General features: G+C 39.7%; 1 protein-coding gene across 3 annotated transcripts in view; it reads left to right on the top strand.

Annotated features, from left to right (window-relative positions):
• Positions 1-22,939, top strand: part of DSCAM (DS cell adhesion molecule) — a 495,043-nt gene that overhangs the window by 372,784 nt on the left and 99,320 nt on the right. For all 3 annotated transcript variants that reach the window (XM_051641267.1, XM_051641277.1, XM_051641287.1), the window contains 4 exons: positions 8,240-8,436; positions 11,487-11,583; positions 13,009-13,137; positions 18,972-19,139. In XM_051641267.1, coding sequence (XP_051497227.1) covers positions 8,240-8,436; positions 11,487-11,583; positions 13,009-13,137; positions 18,972-19,139 — 591 coding nt within the window. The remainder of the gene's footprint in view (positions 1-8,239; positions 8,437-11,486; positions 11,584-13,008; positions 13,138-18,971; positions 19,140-22,939) is intronic.

The raw sequence follows: 22,939 nt of genomic DNA, 5'->3' as shown, positions 1-22,939 counted from the left end.
TTAGAAGCATGTCTCCCTTCTTGCTTTGCAAGTGGTTACATCATCACCACTGCCATTTTGGCCTCTGCTTTTAGGTGTTTATTCTGTATGTGGAAGCTGGAATGGGAGTTCCTGTTCATTTGAAACACAACTTAAAGGGAAAAAAACCTAACAAGTCCTTTGAACTCCTAATAACGTTCATGCTGTGGAGAGGTACTGTGGAGGAGAGACCTACAGCCCTGTGCCATGTGTTTTGTTCATGAGATGGATGGCTATAATTTACTCCTGCCAGAAACACTTGAATTTATGATGCCTTTCCTTGGCTGAGGGGTAAAAATGGTCTCCAGAGAAACAGAAACATTTTTGTAATAGTGTATTGAAAAAAATCCACAGGACAGTTAAAGGTCAAGGGAAGAAGGTGATGAGGGTTGCTTTGTCTTCTTTTCCAGGTAATGAAATAGTTCTCCTTATTTGATTCCAAGGAAAACTTTTTTTTTTCCCCTCTGTTATTCACTCACACATATGCATGTCCACGTGCCCTTGTGCGAGCACAAACATACACACACCTTTGCCCCAGTTATATAGCAGGATACTATGAACATCAAGAACAGTAGTGTAAAATGTGGCTTTAAAACTCCTTTACAGCTGTTCTCTGGCTCACAGCTGAATGAGCATACTGGAAGCTTTGAATGAGCCAAAATAACCATAGCGCTGGTTCAAATTAGTTTGCTTTCTCTGGCCTCAGGCATTTGGGTCCTGGATCCAAGTTGTCAGCCATTGCTTTTGTCTGGAAGCTTTATTAATTGCTCAGTGTAATAGTCTCAAAACACTCAGTGGAAAGGTCTAGCCCTTAGATTACATAAAACACTGCAACAACATGACAGCAATGAGTGTAAAAGACACAAAAAATCCCCAAGGAGGATCCTAATTTTAGGTTTAATCAAAGTAAGTGAGTACTTTCTTTTCTGATTTTCTGCTACAAGAGCCACTGCTTACTTAGGGGTGAATGTAACTTACAGAAATATTATAATTAATATCTTTACCTCATAAATATTGTGTTTACCTAAGCTCTCTTTGCTTTACTAATATTTCCCTCCATCCGTAAGACATATATTCAAAAAATTGTGATGTGCACAAGTTACCTACCAGTTTTTCCTAGACTGTGCAGCCTTTAAGATGGTTCCCTGCTTTTCTAGAAATGTTCTTCTCTTGCTGACCAACATAAATGATCTGTTTTCCCAGCAGAAGCTACTTGCATGTTGAGCAGCCAAAGCAAAAAATAGACCTCACGGAGGAAAGTATAAAATAGAATAGATTAGTAATAAACTTTGTTGTTATTCAGCAACAAACAGAACTAATGCTCCATGCTTAAGATGGTTAAAATATTCCCAGACCAATCCCAAATGGTCTCTTTTACAAGGGGCAAATGGAAGAAATTTGACTGGAGAAGCCAGATTGATGTCCATTAAAACAAGTATCTTCAGAGCTTTTTATTAGAATCTTATTCTCCCCAGCTGAATCTCCCTGTTTTTCCTGAAACAGTAGCATTTCTCTACATCCTGAATCTCCTCAGTTAAGAGAATTTAGAATTTGAGATTAGACCTTGAGCACTGGATTCATTTGGTTTTAAGCTAGACTTCTGAAGAAGTCTAAGCAGCTGACCCTGAGCTACTTTTGTCATCAATAAGAAGCCATTCATCATCTTTAGGTCAAGATAAATGGTCCTCTGGAAGGTCTTGTTTCTCCCCAAAGACTGCTGCAGAAGTCCTCATTTGAAGCTAAAGGCTTTGTTGACTAATTTTTAACCACCTGAAGTTGACATGAATGCCATTGACTGGTTTTGTGAATGTTCCCTACTTCGTGCACAGGTGAAATGCTTTTGTGTATATGTACAATACAATAACACCTTTCTGTTAGTATTAATATGCAGAATATAGATATGTTTGTGTTAATGTACTTATATAGAGAATGCCTGCATAGACAGTTGTATCTGGTTGGTTTTAATACATTTGATTTATGTTCCCAGTATCAGAGTATCAGATGCCATTGGTCTCTTTGCACCTATCTAGACAAAAAAATATAGTTCACTCTGAAAGGCTAGATGAGACTAGTTCTACCAGAGCTCTATTATACATCAACAGATAGTATTTCATGGCTTTTTAGATCAGAACTGAGCTGTTACAGACCCAACTCACCATGCTTAAAAGTATACTTACTTGCATGAATGAGCAGTGAATGAAAAGCATTAGTGTCCCAGCATGCACTGCTCACCAATACTCATTTTTGTTGTAACCAGAGTTTCTTAGTGTGTTTCTGCTTCATTTAAACCCGTCAATACCTCAATTAGTGCTTGCTTCTCTTCCCCTGGGAGGGACATTTACACATGTCACTTCACAGCCTCCAAAATGTAAAAGACCCATGGGAATTACTGGGTCATAAATATAACCTGATTAAAGCTTGTGTTTTCCAGTGACTTTATGACACCCCCCCCCTTTTTTTTGGGGGGGGGTCTTTTAAACCTGTAAACTATTAATGTATTTTTAATGAAAGGGCACAAATGGAAAGTTTAAAGCATAACAACAAACGAGCACTCTCCTATGCATTCTAGTCTCTGGTTTAAACTGATTTGCATTCAGTAAGTGACAAGAAATTAGAGTGCTGTACTTCACAATTATGATAGCAGTAACCCTCTTATTTAACATTAAAACTTGATGCCATCTTGATGGCAGACTAAATTCAATTTAAGATCAAAGCATTGGAGAATTTATCTAAAATTATATATTGCTAGTTTTAACTATTTAACATTCCTGCTCTTTCCAGCCTGACTTTTATATGGAGTGATGAAAGATAGTAATTGATTTGGAACAGAAAGTGGCCCCAGAAATTTATATTTAATGGATACATATTTCTAATACTAATTTCTAGGCATCCATAATTTTCAACAGTGGTGTTGATGGTAACACTAACGTTGTTCATTAAATTCTTGTGAAGGAAGATGGTCCTTGTCTAAGTCTTCACAAATCACAGTTATATACATGCTACTGTAATTTTTAATAGATCTGTGATAATTTATTTTTGTTTTGACCGTTATCCAAGGTTTGATGAAACTGGTTTTCCAGTGCCTCATATGAGTTACTGTAGTTTGTTAGAAATTTCCACAGGCTTTTACTATAACTGGCTGCAGGGAACAAAGCTGTCAGCTTATCATTTTCTTTTCCTGGTTATTATCAAGTGCAGTTAGACAAAATGGGAATTGAAGCTGCATGGCAAAGTGAAATAAAGTCACATTTATTTCAGAACCATGTCAAAGTCAAAGGAAAGACTGAGAAATACAAGCAGCTGCTGATCTCATGTGTATCATTTGAAGACAGCAGTTTTCACTGCTGTTACAAACATAAAACTAATGCATGAAAAGACCTGAGAAAGAGGAAGGAATTGCCTTTGCGATTTGAGAGAAAAGAAGTTTTTTATTTTATTAATGTGTCTTTTGGTTAAAATTCATAGTTGTCATGCAAAATAAATCAACTTCTTTTCCTATAATGTGACCTGAAACTGCTTCTGAGTGAATAAGATATGAACCCTAAATGTTCACAGCCTTTACCCTGACATACTCAATCAGATCAGGAGGTGCTGGTGAAGCTGCCAAGTACTGAAACACTGTCATTCTTATTAAAGCTTAGCATCAAACAAGGTCTGTTCTATCTTGGAAACACATGTTTGAATAAAACGTATAATGGAAGTAGCTTTGTTTATCTCAGTGGAATAGCTTGCTGAAATGGTATAGGTGTACAGAATCCTTACTCATTCCCACTCAGTGATTTATTTCCTTTTAGAATTTTTTTCAAAAATTGCCTTCTATAGATGTCCTATTATCTTAGTAATGCAGTTTATACATACCATTGAGTCTTCAGATTTTGTATGGGATTTGTAATGCAAACTTAGGTAGCTACAACATAGGCTGGTCATTTCTGTGTTTAATTTCTCCCCGTATTCATTATATCATCATTCTTATGGACATCACTTTTCCCTAAACAGAAACATAAAGATGCAGGTTTTGTTGTGTACAGTCTCTTTTTCCAAAGCAGTAGGGTTTTTTTTGTACTGCTTTTCATACTTTACTGCCATGACATGATTCTGCTTATGAAGCTCCTGCCTATTGTCCAAAAATCCATCCATCTACCAGTTATTAATAGAGGCATTCAAAAAGCTACTAGCCCTCCTTTTAGAGCAGTTTGAGGATAGAAGGCAATCTGTTTTATTTTGCTTTCTTTAAAAAATATTTTCAGGAATATATTTATCAATAATTTCTGTGAATTTATTTCATCTACACTGTAGACTCCTGAAGCTAAAGCTGAATAAATAATTCAGTCTGTCATATTAATTAATCAGATTTTTGCTTCTCAAATTTCTCAGGTTTATGTGTCTGGAATTATGTTTCTTGTTCTGGAACCTTAGTGGCAATTAATTTCAAAATATTTGCTTTTTGAATTTGAAATTAATGCCATATAAAATATTTATGTAATAGACCCAGTATTGTTTCTGTTTGAGAATTGCCTGGTTTACACATAATTCCAAGAAATATAGAAAAACATTGCATTCAAAATTCACTTTAATTAAATATTTAAATATTTTAAATTTATTTTTTAAAATTCCCTAAAAGAACATCTCTCTGAGGAGGTTCACAACAGATGAACATGAGTAGGTCACAAATAATAAGTTCATTTTCAAAATTAGTGAATATTGGTAGAAAATAGTTGTCATTAATTAAGATGTCTATTATTTCTGTGGAAATAACTTTTAAAAATTGAGATGTCTATTTTTGTTTTATGTATTTAACACAAGTGCACCATTCAAATTCTCACTGTGTTCAGTTATTTCCAGATCATTACATCTTTAGATTTGTTTCCCTGCTGCATCTTTTTCATCCTCTTTCTCAAGAGCAATTAGAATCTGCATAAATGTTTTGCTATGATCAGCAATCTAGTATTCAATACAGCTCAAAACACATTGGGCATCTCCCCATAGATTTTGGTGTTGGCTCTGTTGGATTCCTCTCTTCTCACCACAGCCAGGTTGCTAGAAAGATAACATTTGGAGACTACAGACAGGGATATTTCTTAAACATATTGAGAACTTCAGTCAGTCTTAGAATAATTTAAGAAGGCTAAAAAGAATATTTAGTGTTTAATAACAAATTAAAAGATAGCCTTTTAATCTATGTGGCTATTTCCATCTGTGAGCTAAAAGAAGAAAAAATAGTCAATTCCCTACACTCTGCTCCCTACGTAATTTTTAAAATTAATGTGATTTTATTTAATTTTCTAGCAGTTTGTGAAGGTTTATTCTAAAAGGATTCAAATATGTCTATTACTTTGCTCAGCCCTCACCTAACTTACTGTAGCCTCCTTATTCTAGTTCATGAGAGTAGTTTTTGTCAAGATAATTAAATATTTTCATTTTTATTTTCATTCTGTTTCTGATTAAACACTCAGCAGTAGCAGAGAAAAGGAGGTCAAATTAAGTAATTTATGCTGAATCTCAGGAAAGGCCCAGGTTCAGTTTTCTTCAAGAGTGGGACAAAAAGTTCTTGTTTTGTCTGAGCCACTTCCATGATTCTTAAGAGTAACCTTGACTACTGCATTTTGCACTTTAATTTTTAATTATGAAGCTGTTAATACTATAAATCAATGAGATTACTTCTTAGTGGGTTGCCATGAAGAAAGGGGAATAAGATGGGTTGACCTGAGAAAAGGAATAAGCGAATCAGCTTTCCAAATACAAGTCCATTTTTAAACAGAGATATATCCTAGATTAATGCTGCTGGCAAGAACACAAATCACCATAATCTATAAAGTGTAGCTTCTGTTTTTTCCAGTTGTGGCCAATAGACCATTAGCAGCACCCAGCACCACATGGCATACTTCGGAGAAAGACCTGGAAAACCCCAGAGGAGAGAGAAATGGAGTTATTTGCTCCCTAGGGAAGCCTACTCCAAATCCTGGAACATGACACTATGCATTCTTTTAACGTGAGCAGCAACATGCGCCGCCCTTCCAAAATTCTCTTCTATAAATACGTATCATTATATGTGTATGTATATCATGTGCATTTGAAGAGATATAAAAGGATATGCACTCTTAATATGGCATCTGAATCTTCTTGATATATTTCTAAATGCTTTCACTTTTTTTTTAAGACATCCTGAGAGACATCTCATGCATACATAGTACAGATTTAGTTTGCTTATATACAGTTTTGTAGATTATTATTTGTCAGTAAAGAGCCAGCATATTTATCTCAGTTATTTGCATCAGTAATTGACTGAAGATAGTTGGAGGATGACAAAATGCATTGCCTAAAATATCCTTGGCAATGTGGCTTTGTTACCAGGAAACTTTTGACACAGAGGAAGATAAAAAGAAGAGCGCATAGTTTAGGATCATTGGAGCTAAATTATGAAGAGTAAAAAACTCAGCTTTGGAAGAAGGGGAAATATTTAGCTGTGAGACATTGCTATGGCAATAAGGAATCTGTGTGGAAGATTATGTGAGAGGAAGGGAAGGATACGCAGGGGTAAAGCTGTATCTGAGGAATAAAGTCGTCTTTCTTCACATGTTTTTATGCTGCTTTTATTAAGAAAGTTTGTTGGAAAAAAAACCTGAGCAGGTAGCTCTATTTAAAAACAAAATAAAACAAAACAAAAACAAACAAAAAAAACCCTGACCTAAAACCAAAACAGGTAGCCTTTGTTTTTTAAAAATCAAGCAAGGTGGTAATGGTGTTTGGTTTGGCAGTCACCCATCAGGGCACCCTTGGTAGACAGCTGTTTAGGAGACTTGAAAGTGAGGAGGGAATTTCTGAGACAGGCTTCTTGAGATCCTTAAATTCAGATGTCCCATTTTCTGCAAGTGCACATGGTGTGATCCTACCCATGAAGCAGAAGAAGGGTAGACCTGCCAGTGCAAAGCTCATCTGCTGTGGTGAGCTGATGGAGATACTGATGGGAAAGAGGACTGGAGCTGTAGCGAAAATCTCTTAGGTGATTTGGGAGGTTGGCGTGCTTTAATTAGGGATGGGAAATGAGGTTGGAGAAATAAAACATTGCTGTAGGGATTAAGAAACATGTGAGAACCTGAGGGCATTGCAGCAGGAAGAGCAGAGGAGAGATGAAGGGGACTGGATTGTGTTGCATTGAGGAAAAAGAGGGAGATGTGGAGAGGTGTGGCAAGGAAGGAAGGAAGGAAGGAATATGTTGGAGGCTTGGGAGATTATGGAAGAAAGAAAGGTGGTGGTACAAGCTCTTGGTGGTAAAGTGGACTCCTTAATATCCTGCCACTCATTTTAATTGATTCTCTTATTGATGAGCAAATTGAATAAAATTATATATTGGTCTATTTCAGGTGTTGCAGATGGGAGCAGGTGTGTTCAAGTGCACACACCTGCCCGTACAAGGCCCACAGGCCTGCAGCTACGTAGGCCTGGTACACTAGTTTCTGCCTTTGGAATTAGCAAGCAGATGGCCATAAGTGACCTTCTGAAAGTAACCTCCTTGCGGGTACTAGTACTTGGGCAGATGCCAGATAAAACTGAAGCTATTTTCATTCTCTGGAAGATGGAATCAGACTCACCATAATTTTTCATTTTGATTAGTCATATTTTCTTCTCTTTTAATGCTCATCTTCAATAAAACCAGTTGGTACCTAATATCCAAATGGTTAAACAAGACATACTTCAACACTAGCACAGATCAATGTTTAAAGATCCTCAGGTGTCACACAAGACCTTTCTCAGAGTTCTTCCTGTAATTAAATCCCATTCGTAGCTCTAACCCACAGCTCCTGTTAATTTTAAATCAGTTTATTTTAGTTCAGAAAGTATTTGAACAAAAATGGCTGCATCCTGACATATTGTCATATCCAAGCATCAGCAGCTCTGGTGTGTGAAAAGGTCATGCCATGAAGCATTACCATTTCAGAATAGCAATTATAGTAGTTCATTTAAATAAGGCTTCCTTTGGATTTGCTTTTTCTTGTCTCTACAGCCCCATTGTCCAGTCCCGGCTCCTGTCTGCTAAGTCCCCTTTGAGGCCTAACTTCAGTCTTAAGCTTTTACACAGGAAGGACAGTAGAATAATTTCTCGCATTGTTGCCCATTTAGTCAAATATGGACAAGCTGAGCTAGACCAGATTGAAGAGGCAACTCTGTATCATCAGACTAGACAGCTCACTGAGGAACCATCTTTTGTTTTCTCTGGTTTTAGTTCCAGCCATGATAACATCCTATCCAAACACCACCTTGGCAACACAAGGTCAAAAGAAGGAAATGAGCTGCACAGCACACGGAGAGAAACCCATCATAGTCCGCTGGGAAAAAGAAGACCGAATCATTAACCCTGAAATGTCCCGTTACCTTGTTTCCACCAAGGAAGTTGGAGATGAAGTCATCTCTACTCTGCAGGTAAGAAAATAAAGTGACCCATGGCTCATCTACATGTGTGAGAGTGTTGCTTGATTTGGTTTTGGTAGGGATGCACAGTTACCTCTGCCTCACAAGGTCAGAGCACCGCCGCTCACCCCACCCATTGTGCAGTCCTGGAAAGCTGGCAGTGAAAGGAGGTAGAGGAAACCTCTGCATTCCACCTCCCAGAAAAATCCATCTTCCCATGTTCCAGTGGCAACAAGAGAGTGAACCTGGCTCACAGCCACCCCACATCCTGTCTGTCTCAGGGTGGCTCTTGACTTAACCTGCCCTTCCATGGGCAGCACAGCTCCATTTGAGTACACTGCTGATAAGTGCCAAGTGAATATCTGACCACTAGCTCTGATGTGTTTCAGGCTTACGTTCACCAAAATCATTAAGCTGTTTTGAGATAAAAATCCTTTCTTTTTAAAGTACTTTTTCTCCCTCCCTTTCGATTTGTGGGGCTTGTGAAACCATTTTACGAAGTTAGGTTAGTCTTCCAATCCAAAGTGAGATGGAAGGGTACATGTAGATATGTAAGTAATGTATCTGCTGCTGCTAGGAGTATTTGGCACTTCTTGTACAAAGAAACAGAAGTCACCAAGCCACCAGGCAAATGGTCATAATCTACATCTTCACTTTTGCTTCTGTGACAGGCAGCTGCCTGGTGGTTTGGAATCTGTTCATCTCAGCTTGGCTGACAAATCAGGATATGAGACTCTCTTAATTTCTAAGTGGCTTACCTGGGTTAGATTGAGAGGCTACGTGAGCAGCACTGCTGTTTTGGGGACATAAGTTTCCCTCAGATGCCATGGAAGCACAGGAAATTCCTGCTGTTCTGGTGTCACCTACAATACGTGTGCCTGTGACGTTGCCCTCAGTATGCCAGGATACAGCTTTTTTGGCTCAAATTTAAAATTTACCAACATGAGCAAGTTAGCAGTCAATTTCTTTACATTGTTACATGTGCCTTTATGAAATATAAAATACTGTTTTAAAAAATCATACTGATTCTCAGTAAAAAATGTTGATTTTCCATTTTTCAGTCACGTTCTTAAGAACATTTTTACCAGGTTCAAGGGAATAATTTTCTAGCTGTCTGATGATTCTCTATATTCTAGTGTAACTCTAAAGGTATATCTCTTACTTTACCAGTCAAAAATTGTGTTGGGTGATATCCAGTAAAAATCTGGTTTTGCTCTCTGTGATGGAGCTTTGTCATTGATTTAGATGAGGAAGATTAAATTCTATGTATGACTTTGTTCATATTAGTTTATTTGTGTTACAAATAATATTTAATTATAGGATAGACCTCTAGACCTCTCTGCCCTCATTTGCCTTATTGACTTATATAAGATAATTCCTGGATGCACAACAATATTTCTTTTTGGAAGGCTGGAGACCTGCTTGGAGATTTCTCTTCTGAAACAGTTGTGTACGGTAGTGGCATTCTACATCCATATGTATGTTAAGTACAAAACCTTTGACTTCTGAGAGATAAAATGCCCAAATAATTGAAAATGTCAGGATTAAGGCTGTCTCTGAAGCTTTTAACTCAGTGCTTTTGCATGTGTGCATGACGATGTGATCTTTAGTTGTATACTCAGCTTTTATTTTTTCTGCAGGACCCCTGCCTCAGTCAGGCATGACTTGGATTTTCTCTGGAGTTGAATTAGGGTTGAGTAATGAAAGACACTGTGTGATGCAAGGCTGATCACTGAAACCAAACTTTTCACAGGTGGCCAATAATTGTGTGTTCTTTGTTTTCTAGGTATTTGCCTTGAGCCCTTGGGGTCTGATTTGCAGAAGTACTAAGCCCTCATAGCTGCAGCTTAACTCAGTGGAAGCTGTTATGAACACATGAAATGCTATTTATTGCTAAGGACTCTGAGGGGGGAAAAGAAGGCCCTAGTTGTATCAAATTGGGCTCTGAAATTTTTTAGCTTTCTACTTTAAAGCTCAGCCACACATGCAGCTAAACACAGCTTGACAAGTTACCACATCTCAGATGATAACTCTCCAATATCCTTGTAGCAAGTGGAAAATTAATCCATTTATCTTAACCAGTGGTGAATGAGAGTTGTGCTCATATTGCCTTGGCTTTGCTGAGGATTAAAAAGCACGTGGAGTTACCATGGCTCAGCTAATATGTGGCAACTTGTCAAGTAGCCACAAACATTATCATATGTCTGGTTCCTTAATTCCCCATACAAAATGGTGCTAATATGCTTCATTATGTCAGTATTTATGAAAATAAATTCACTCATGTTTCTGAAATGGGTATTGCATAGGTGAGTGCCACAGGAAAGGCTATGAGAAAATGAATGAGTCTGTCTTCAGGGCACAGTTTGAACTGTGTGCAGTAAATAAAGTGTGGAGTGGCACACAGAAACATGAGAAGAAAATGGTACTTGGATGTCTGCTCATCTAAAAAAAATCATTGAATGAAGTAGTGGTCCTGTAGAAAAATATAATTATAATCATGTATGTAAAGACTATGTATAGCTTTCTATGTTACAAAATAAAAAAAAATGAAAAGCAAGACCACCCAAAATTTTATTATGAGGCACCATGCTGAATACTATAGGGTTCACCAGCAGTGTCTGAACCTTTATTTCCTCCACACAAACTCCAGTCACTTGAGTTATTTTCAGAAATAACTGGAAAAATTTGGAGGCAGCAGGAGGCACCATTTTGTACGGAAAATTTCAGCCAACTGTTAAATGCTTGGCAAACTTACGAGTAACTGGAAAAAAGATGCCTAATGAGAAGCCACAGGAATAGATGTTGCTCCAGCTCCTGACTACACATGTAGAGCTGATACCCTGCTCTCTCAACCCAGGTGTTGTTGGGTTTGATAAGTGTCAGAATTTTGGATGCTTTACTGTGCATATATATGTATGCATATAACATGCAATATCTGTTTATTACTGTCAAGTAAACCAGTTTGTACTTATTTTCTTGCACCATACAGAAAAGCTGTTGGTTTGGGTTTTTTATTCTCTGCATGCTGTTCAATCAGTCACTTCTTTTCAAACCACCTGTAGATTTTGCCAACTGTACGTGAAGATTCTGGCTTCTTTTCCTGCCATGCCATCAATTCGTATGGGGAGGATCGTGGAATAATTCAGCTCACTGTGCAAGGTAGGAAGAGGACAACATAAGGAAAAAAACACAGCTTTTGTAGTACAGTAAGTGTATGCCATCCTCAGAAATCTGTTGGGGGAGGGAGGCTCTGATTCATAAGTAAATATATTCCTCATTGTCAAATAAATGAGGAGCTTCATTAAGATCTCAGTCTTTCATTTTCCAGTGTCACAGATTAAATAAAAATAAAGGCTAAGCTTGAGTCTTTCTACATCTGTACAAATTAATAAGGAGAATTTTTCTTAAATACACCAGCTGACAATCTGGTAAAGGTACTTACAACCATCATCTTCAGTAGGAACAACAGATATGAGGATGTTACTTTTTTGGGGGAGAGGTTTGTTTTTAAAGAGCATGTGCTTAAAACCCAACTCTGACATAAAGCAAAACTCTGACTTGTATCTCTGGAGAAATGTTAAACCTACTGTGGTTCTTTAAACAAAATATTTCCAGTTTAATCAGTCAAATAAATTCTAATCATTTCACACAATGCAAACTCTGGGAACCTGTGTTGCCTGGGGCTGGAGTTCTCCTCCCGCAGGGTTTTACTCAGGTGGGCAGCAGCAAGTCCTGGAGTAGCTGAGGTGACAGTATGTGAGATGCAGAGCACAGGCAGGACTCAGCCACTGGCCACTGCTTTTTTCTGTGCCATGCATCTTCCAGTGCTTGTGTGCCTTTGACCATGCACACAGCAAATCCCTAAGACTTTCAGGTTTCTTCCTTCCCATTCTTGATTTCGAGTAGCTGCAGATGTCAGTGGATACCTAAGGCAGCCCTGTTGAAAAAATTGGGTCGAGTTTGAGGACAGGTTCTCAGTTACACCACTTTTCATTTAAACTGCTTTAACAATTTAAAGGAGCATTAGCATGGGTACAAATGCGATTTATTTACATCCTTAACTCTAGAGCAGAAATAAGCTTAAGTGTAATTTTGAAGTGTTATCAAATTATTTTTTATTAAATGAAGATTTTTAGAAGAACCAAAAGAGACAGAAACATTGCTCCCTCCAGCATATTTAACACTTTTAAGCTTAGTATTCATATTTCTATTATCACTTACTGTGCAAGAACTGTACAAGTGTCACTGAAATGTGATGTTTAAGGCCAGAATCTTTTCTAGCATGAGTAGTGCTATCTGGAGTGCTTTTAAGGAAATGCAACTCAATGTTGCATATAAGAAGGTTAAACAGAAGCCAATACTCAAGATTACATCAGTGACTCCTGGTTGAAAAGTGACTTTTCCTCCTTCAGCTGAGTGTTCTTCAGCAGGTGATTAATTGTCTGAGGCTGCTAATGAGTGACTGGAGAAAACGCCATGAGAGCTTACCACCAGTAAGCTATGCCAGCACCGCACTCATTCATGTCATCTTGTAATGAGTATGGGCTTTCTTTTAACTTAAACTGTGCATGTGTGTTTATTCAGAGCCCCCAGACCCTCCTGAAATAGAAATCCGAGAGGTGAGAGCACGCAGTATTGCCCTCAGGTGGACCATGGGATTTGATGGAAACAGCCCCATCACTGGTTATGATATCGAGTGCAAGAACAAGTCAGGTAAGAAGTAATATTCCTCTGAAGTAATCCCCATTGTTAGTCATTCATCACTGAGGTTGTGTCATAAAAGATAATTCATAAATTGAAACTGCCTGATGGAAACTTTTACTGCAGTTTATTTAATCTCCTGCAGTAAGATTTATCTTCATTTGTTGTATTTTGAGGTGGTTTTCTTTGAGGTAAAGACATTAAATTTAGCAATTGCTGATTTTCCCTTTTACCAGAGAAACGTACACATAAGGGGGGGGAAATTTTGTAAAATAAGCCATTCTAGGTAAGAGCCGTTATGATGGTTTTCCTAGCCAATTCCTGGTTCCTGTTTTTATCTTTTCTCCACTTGGATTTTTTTTTTAATTATTTTTCTGTTTTTTCCTGTAGAAAAATAACTGCCTTTACAAAGTATCTTTTCCTGTTGCACTGATTTTTAGAAGTAATTTTCTATCGATGTATGAGTATATGCCATCTTTCCTGGAAAAGCAGCAGTGAAAAAGATAGTTATGAGAATTTCTAGATGAAGAAAGTTCTGTGGTAGTCTGCTGAAGGACAGAATCACAGAATGGCCAGAGCTGGAAGGGCCTTCCAGAGATCATCTAGTCCAACTCCCCTGCTAAAGCAGGATCCCCTAGAGCACATTACCCAGGACTGCATCCAGGTGGGTCTTGAATATCTCCAGAGAAGGGGACTCCACAACCTCCCTGGGCAGCCTGTCCCAGTGCTCTGTCACTCTCACTGTAAAGATGTTTTTCCTCATATTTAAATGGAACTTCCTGTGTTCCAGCTTGTGCCCGTTGCCCCTTGCCTGTCACTGGGAACTACTGGCTCCATCCTCCTTGCACCCACCCTTCAGATACTTGTAGGCATTGATAAGGTCTCCCCTCAGCCTTCTCTTCTCCAGGCTGAAGAGTCCCAGCTCTCTCAGCCTTTCCTCAAAAGGGAGATGCTCCAGTCCCCCAGTCGTCTTTGTTGCCCTCCACTGGACTCTCTCTAGTAGTTCCCTGTCTCTCTTGAGCTGGGGAGCCCAGAACTGGACACAGTGTTCCAGATGTGGCCTCACCAGGGCAGAGTAGAAGGGGAGAATGACCTGTCTCTAAGTACTGGTCACACACTTCCTTATGCACCCCAGAGTCCTGTGCACCATGCGCCTCTACACCGTGCAGAGTTTTCAGTACCATTCTGGAAATAATCCAAAGGATAGGACCAGTGGCACACATTGGTAGGCCAATGCAAGCAGATACTTTTCTTCATAGACACACCAACGAACACCTAAGAACATGAATGAGGTAAATGGTTAAAAAAAAAAAGAAGTAAAAGGGGGGAGGGGGGGGGGTGAGGGCAACAACCCTTTAAGTTAGGAAAATGTTCCTGTTCTGGTATATATTAAAAAAGTTCAGTGTCTTGTTGATATCTAAAAACATTCAAGGTCTGTTAGAACTATATTTGTGATGTGAGATTGTACTTAAAATTGGGCACATTGATAGGCACTGTCCCTGAGTCATGCTTGCAGAAGAGACTAGAAAGGAAACTGAAATAGAACAATTTGTCCATATTTTAAGTATTATTAAAAACACACTGAGAGATTATATTATGCTGGTTTATGTTGGAGTTTATTGCACTATCTGTAGAAGGACATAGTCCATTAATAGGAATGCTGTATGTGTGGTTTTCAGTAAAACATTTGGTTTATCAAAGCAACTATAGTACATTTATAGTCTTATGACCAGTATGATGCTTTTTTTACTAGGTAAGATATTTCAAAAGTGTTCAATCCTCAGTCTCTGTTTTTGCATTGTCTTTGTAAATGAAACTGATAATGTACAATTGAGCATGGTACCTGAAAGACCACATGTAATAATTCCCTAGTGAGGCTGTGACTGGGAATCACAGCTTTTGACATGTAGACTAGACAAGGATGCCTTCAAGGGACATGTATACTTAAAATTCTATGGACTTTGTTTTCACTTTGATTCATTGGGGCTTTTTTCCAACCACCCACCTGCTCCAGAACAGTTTTTGAAAGTCATTCTTGCCTGCCTGATAGGCTCATTTCTGACCCTAAACCAGCACTTTTATTTCTCAATCCTGTAACTCAGCATAACCGTATTTAAGAAGACTTGAGCTGTTTTCCTTTGATTGAAGCAATGTTGGAAAGGGATTTCAGTGCTCGGAAACATCTTTGTTAGATTTACTTCAAAGTTTTCAAGTGATAATTCAGAATGCTGGCAAAGATGAAGTGGAAATCACTGTGAAGTTGCATTGCAGAATTATGTCTCTGTAATATACCATGATAAATCAATAGGAGGACAGCAAATGAAGTGCCATCAGATTGGATGAAAACATCATGATGCAATGTAATGACAGCAGTTAAAAAACTGAAAGAAAGAAAGAAAAAATAGTGGATGTCAGAATTGGTGCTGGAGACAGTATTTGTATATGACAACAAATACTATAGGTCATGCCCTAAAAAGAGCAGGTTATCTTTATCTCACTGCAAACAACAGAAACATATTTTTTTGAATCTGAGGCTGAGTGTTTGGAGAAACCAGGATCAGTTTTTTTTCAATTCTTGCACACAATTTTTGTCATTAATTAAATAATCAAGAAGATAAAATGCCAAAGATGGTTACTGAAGAACTTGCACAGGGTAGCTGAGGGAAATTAGAACAGAGAGGAGGGAATTAAGAAAGTTTCTCAGTGTTTCCATATACTGAAAGGACACAAGAAAACTTAGGTAAAACTCTCACAATCCAGAGAGTAAGCTCAGGAAACATCCTGCTAAGGCCAGAGCAAACCTGTAAACTGTGCAGTTGTTTTTGATGAGAATTTTCCATCTGTGTTGCTTACCCTGAGGGCTCAGAATGCCTTTAAAGCAGGATGAATCATCTAGGTGTCTTAAGAAAAAAACTGCAAAACTTTTTGGTTTCGGAGATTGTGCAGGAGAGCACACACCATGCATGGACTTCTTTACATAGTGCTGCCTTCATGTGTGCATCTACCCCTGCAGTGCTATCAGACAAAAATAAATGAATTAGCGACCCTCTGGAAGGAGCATGGAGTTGCCCCTTGCACACCCATCTGTGGCACCTAGTAGGTGACATCTGTGGTGTCCACGTGCCTTGCAGGGGCGGTATGAATAGCGGGAGCTCCGCAGCTCAGGCTGCTTCGGTGCTTCGACACCCTGCCTGTCTGCACAGACGTGTCCCTACGGCACACAGGCCCAGCCCTGCACTGAAACCGCTGCTACGGAGCCATCAGAATGTTCCGTCAGAGGTGTAGAAAAAAGTATGGAGATAGGAGCAGCTACGTGGGTCCTTCTTTGTGCCTCGCTCCTCGTCCTTTTCATTTTTGAAGTCGTTCGGGAAAGCTGAGGAGCAAACAGCCTCAGTTCCGCTCAGGTCCGGATCTGAAGGAAGAGGACTGTCTTTTGCGCTTTCTTGTGCTCACCGGTGAGCCCCTTTCTCTTTTAGGGGTGCGGGTGCATCCCCAGGGCTGGGAGCTTTTCCCCGAACCTGCCGAGAGAGGGAGGAGCGGGACGCGCGGCCGGGCGCGGCGGCCGCCTGCAATACCGGCGTCGGCCGCCGGGTGGCAGCGGCGGGCCGGGAAGGCAGCCGGGCCCTCGTTCCCGCCCGCGGGGGGATCGCGGAGCCCCGGCCGTGGCCGCCGGGCCGGGCCCGGAGCTGCCGCCCTCCAGGCAGTCGTGCGTGTTTTCCCGCAGCTCCTTGTGTCCGCCTGCGTCTTGTAGCGTGCTGAGAAGCGTCCGGGTGTAGCGTTTGATGAGTGGGGAAAAAGAACACGTTAAAAATTCCACTCTGGGGACCTCACTCTGCTGTCTACCGTTTGGACATGGGCAAATATTTGCCAGAAAAAGTAAAAATTAACTTATCCCCGCCCCCCCCCCCCCCCCCCCCCCCCTTTTTTTTTTTTTTTTCATATTAACACTTTAATTTTTTTTCAAAATTGAAAGCAGTTTTGGTGAGAAATTGAGTAATTGCTCTCTGGACTGACTCAGTTTGGAGGGATTGCTTTTGTTGGTTTATTTTACCCTTCAAAAAGGGGATGCATGTATCAAAATATACTCCTAAAGTCCATGCATTAGTTAGAAAATAAATACGGGAAACATACATTTAGAATGAAAAAAGACTATGTGTTTTTATCTCCATCTTCCCTACGGTATGTCATTAATCTACTGAGTTACAATTTTAAAATTTTGTTGTTGTTGTTGTTGTTTTTTGTAGTTAATGTGTACTACAGAGTCCTACTACTCAGAGGTCAGTATTGCAACCAAGTGAAAACTTAGGCAATTTGATAATACACAGACTATATTAAAAGAAATCGGCCTCATCAGGTCAAATTTAACACGTTCTCCATACCAAGGGGGTCTTTTCATAAATTCCTTTCTGGTCGGCATGTTACACCGGAACAGACAGAATCTCCTTCTGTGCTTGTATTACATCTGAAACAATGGTGTGTAACTGCTGGGTATAATTCTGTAAAGTTTAAGCTAGCGGCGCTCCCTGCAGGTAGCCCCCTGAGGGGTTCTGAAGGTATCCCGCAGAGGAGGCTGTGAAGAACTCAGTTACCAAGGAAAAATATATTCAGGTGAATTTGGATAGCACTTTTAATATCTGATTCCTAAATGCTTTCTGGGTAAACTAAGCCACACAGACAAGCAGACAGGCTCTGTAACAAGCCAAGCTGCACATGTCATTAAGACAACTTGTGCATCTTTTAGCAAGCTCATATAAAAGAATTTACACAGCATATGCAAATATTTTGTATCTGAGTGATCTTTCTATTTTTAAACTAGCCTTTCTTATCTGCTGAGCTTTCTGCAATCCTGCCTACAGTGACCCTTACTGTAAAGCATTCCTGTAGAGCCTTCAGTGACATCCCCTGTAGGATGCTGCTGAGGTTAAAGGAGGAACAACACCTGCAGTAAGAAAGAAATGAAGAATAGCGGCTCATAAAAGGCATCATGATGCTTTAAACGGATAGATTCTATTATTTTGTTTGCAGCAATTGAATGCTTGGATGACAAGGAGGGGTTGCTGTGCTTAGCCAATTTCTATCATTTTTCATATTATACATCTGGAGAATTTATTAAAAACATAACAGGCAGATGAATAGTAAGCATGAATAATAATGATGTGGTCCTCCTTTTACACATACATGGAAACAGCTAAGATGGTTCTGTATTCCCCTGTATTAAACAGCTCCTGTAGCCTAACACAAGTCAGGGACATAGTATCAGACCTGTAGGGTGCTGAGGCCCATGTCTAGGCCAGTGAAGTTTTCCAAGCTTGGTGCTCACTGTTCAGCTACGGTCTGAGCTCCTGGAGTTTGGAGTCAAACTTTCTACCTTATGTTTGCTGGTCCATTCCGGTTCATTAGCTCCCTTTTCCCTCTTTTTGAAGCACGAGCAAACTTCTCTCTGAGTGAGGAGTTCTGTGGGGTAGCAGCTCCCATCTTCTTCACAGTTGTCCCAATGTAGCAACGGTTCAAAAAACAGTGCGTCCACACGCATGCACACACACTCACACACAACTGGGGAATCTTTGCTGCTTTCACCACATATTCAAAAAAAGGCAAAGTAGTAGCCATTTCCTCTGATTTGCTGATGAACCTGGGGCTGAGTTTATTCACAGCACCACACTTGGAGCAGTCGGGAGCACTGTCAAGGAAGGTGATCACTGGGTTGGCTGGTAGCAGCAGGCGTTATCTGGGTTAATACAGCAATGGCAGTACCTCGCTCTGTGGGACCACTTAACTGCATGCTTGCGTTAGCAACATTAACGTTGTCTTTTATTTCTCTGTTTTGTTTCAATCTCATTAAATAGACTCTTGGGATTCTGTTCAGAGAACCAAAGATGTTTCCCCTCAGCTAAATCAAGCCACTATCATTGACCTCCACCCTTCTTCAACTTACAACATTCGCATGTATGCCAAGAATCGCATTGGAAAGAGTGAGGCCAGCAATGAGCTCACCATTACTACTGATGAAGCAGGTATGCTCTGGTTTTGCAGCTTCTAAACCCTGCTGGGAGTTATTGCTCCTTGACATGAGGAGTCTTTACATTAAATGCTGCGTATGTTGCTGCAGCTGCATTGGAAGAAATACTGAATTGTTCACATAAAACATTGTGACTTTCGCAACTGTAATTAAAGCTGCTCAGTGGCATCTAGTGGTCAAAGAAGACATTGTGCTGCAAATTTTCAGCCTGTGGTACTGGAAATGGCACGCCTATATGTACAGTTAGGCAACTCAATCAACAACATCCTAATTTTATTGGTGCTTACTTCCCTGTGGGTCTTGTAGCTTTCTTCAGATGCCCAGGTATTAGTATAGGTAACAAGTTTCAGCTGTCCCCATTTGAGAACATTGATCTGTATGAATCTCATCTTCCTTTGGTGCTCCATCTGTTACCCCAGCCATGGTTTAGATTTCTGATTACTCTATAAACAGTTTGTTGTCATTAGTAAAGGGTCACCCCCTTACTCTTTGTTGCCACGTATTCCTCTGCATCTGCACAGGTTTCTGTACCAGGAGGGATCCATGGGCATTTCCACGTTGGTGGATGAAGCCACTCTTTTGTGCACTTGGATTGCTGCCTTCTGGTGCCATCTTATTTTTGTTTCTCAGGGCTAGCAGACATGGCAGATGAATAAGGACAGCCCAGCCTTGTACATGCTACCATGTCCCAAGGGCTCCATGTTACATGTGACAGTGGTAGACCTATGGGTGAAAAGTGGAGGTCTACAGCTCTGTTTCAGCAATTAGGAATTAAAATACTGAAAAGGCATAAATACTTCTGCCAGATAGACATTGTGGTTATATGCAATGTAAAAAGTCATACAGTTGAGAGTAACCCAGACATCGTCAGCACCCTTAGCTGTGAAACTGGGTAGAGTTACTCTGAAAGGTCTGAGCAGACAGGAGCTAGCTTGTTTGCAGTTGAAAACAACAAATTTGTATTGCTAATTTCATTTTTCCTGTTACCTTATGCTAAGCCAGCAATGTTTCCTTCTTTGGGGATCTTGAGAAAAAACATTAATGCAAGTATCTGGGTGACAGTGTCCTGGCAGTGAAAACCCTGCTTCTTTTTCAAGATACATGTTGGTCTAGACATCAAACACTCAGTGACCAATTTTCAGTTCAGTTCATGTAAATACATCTGTGCAATTCCCATTAATTTTCCCTGTGGGTGAATCTACTGCAGTGAAAATATACCCCTTCTCATGAGAACATATTTTTGGTTCTGAGGGGCTCTTTGCATAAGAGCAGGACACAAGGGCTTACAGAGCAAAGCAGAGTAAGCAGGAGACAAAATAAGCTGCATTTCCTTTTTCATCAGGTGTCTTTTTTCATCCTAGTTGAAAGAAAGGACTGAAGAGTATTTTTATGAGCCTGCAGTGAACAGATTTATTAACAGTGAATAGTTTGTTTGCAAAATACTTATAATCTGATCAGGGTTTTCATCTTCCTTTGCTCAATGGAAATGTGAAATGATTGGAGAAAAGAGACTGTCCATTCCTCCAGCCAGCATCATCTATGTCCCCAAAATACCCATCCTTTCTTGTGCCTATACATCAAAGTAGGGATGGGTCTTGGATCTGTTATTCACCCACGTTTGGGATATTTCTTCTTTGCAGAGTGTTTTCTGACTGATAATTATGTTGTCAGGATCAGCAGCTGGCCTTGAAATAAAAAAAAAAACAACAAAAACACAGCCAACAACAAAACAGCTTCCCCGTGAACAAGGTGGAACCTTAACATCACATTTTATTCAGTTCTTTGTAGCCAAGTTTCAGAATAATTGATCCTTTTGTTGCTGTCTGTTAAGGAGCCATCTATTTGGAGAAAAAGACCAGTGGTGTGGAACTGTATTAAAAAGTCACTGATCTAACTGGGGAACAATTAGAACAGAGGAGGTCAAGCTGAGGCAGGGTATGTGATGTTCTTCTCCTGGAGTTTGATTTCAGGTGGTGTGCAATGTACAGGAGCATCAGTTTTGATCACTGTTTACTTCTGTTCTCTGCTCTTACAATAGGAAATGGAGAACAGCATGGATGCAGGGAATGAGAGAGAAGGTAATGAGAAGGGAGCAAAATAAAGATCCAAGAAAGACATTATAAAAACCGAACAACTCAAACTGTGCTATTGACAAGGGGGCACAGATTGTGTATCACGTATTACAGTGACCTGAGTTGCCCAGCACTAGCTATTAGAAAGCTAATTGTAAAGGGTCTCTGTGGCAAAAGGGTAGTAAAAAATGGCCTGATTTCAAAGCTTAAAGACGGCATCTTTCCCTCCATACAACTTCAGTTAGCTCTTGTGTTGGAAAATAGACTGTAAGTACACACTTGCAGTAACACTTATCAGAAAAACAATGCATTATGGCTTTTGTTTAATACTGAAATCAATAGAGGAAGTTGAGATATCTAGGTTTTCTTCATGTCTTTGTTACAAACCATTAAATATGTAAAGTAAGTGACTTCTTATTTACACTTCATTATGGTATGCTGGGAACAGTTAACTACTCATGCCTGCAGAGACATTTTGGGTCTTTCAAGGTGAAGTCAAGATTTTGAGGAGAATGTTTAAAAACCTATTTTTAGGATCAAATGCTGTGCTCAAATTCCCCTACATTAAAATGTACCTGGAGAAGTGGCATTCATGTTTGTCAGCAGGGGGTTAGTACCAAGGGCAGGATTAAAAAAGAATTCACAGAGACCTAATTTTTGCCAGTGGACCTTTTCCTCTTCTCCTTCTTGTACATTAGTGAAAGGGGAATGGAACTAAAGTTCTTTCAACCTTTGGAAATTTTGCATATCAAGGACAGTAAAGAATGGCACAGGATAGGGCATATTTAATAACTTAAACATATTATAGGCTGTATTCTGGGTCTCTCTGCTTTCATCTGTTAAAGCACAATGTGCTGGCTCCTTTCACCCCAGCTGTCATTTACTTACTGCTGCTCCACCTCTAACAGCCCCGTCTCACCCTTTTTATTGCTTTACTTAGTTTGTCTTGCTATTCCACTTAATTTAATACCTTTTACTGAGGCCATATTCTGCATCAAGGGAACCCTCTACAGCAGTTCAAGATTACTCCATTCCTTTCTTCAGATCTTTCTTTAACAATGATTTACCTTGCTGAGAAGGAATTTACTTCACACCTCCCTTTCAATCCCAGCCAATTCTTGATCTGCTTTGTAGCTGCCCAACTGATAAGTAGGTTCTCCTAAACTCAGGGCCTTCATTTTCATTTGTGTTTAAAGCATCATGCAGATCCTTGGCAGTGTATCAATAGTATATCAAACTCCTCCTGCCTCAGGCAGAAGCTGGGGCTTTTTTTTTTCCATCTAGCAGTTATTTTTTGCTTGAATTCCAGGCTGGGATACTTAGACTGGGGAGGGGAAGAAGGTAAAGTGTGCAGGTTTTTTGTATGTAAAATTGATTTTTAGCTGAATGTGCTCAGTCTCTAGTGAACAAAGGGGAGCCCACTGTAAAGTCTGTGACGTGAGGAAGGCCAGGTGAAGAGCTCCAGCTCCTGTCTCGCTTTCAGATGGGTACTGCTGCCTTTCTATCACCCACAGAGTTCTGACTGCTGAAAATATGCCTTGCCTATTTAGAAAACAGAAACAGCATTGTGAGCATATCACTAAACAAGAAAAGTAATTACTAACTCTTATGTTATTTGGCAGGATGCTAAGTTTTCGTGTGTTGTATTTCACTGTTGGCCACAGATGACACCTGGGTAAGGCTCTGGTTTTGTTAGATGAAGTGTTATCTTCAATTTTGCCTC

The sequence above is a fragment of the Apus apus genome, chromosome 1, assembly GCF_020740795.1.
Source record: "Apus apus isolate bApuApu2 chromosome 1, bApuApu2.pri.cur, whole genome shotgun sequence".
Lineage (NCBI taxonomy): Eukaryota > Metazoa > Chordata > Aves > Apodiformes > Apodidae > Apus > Apus apus.
Note: the sequence above shows the minus strand (reverse complement) of the source record. Positions and strands in the feature narration are given on the sequence as shown.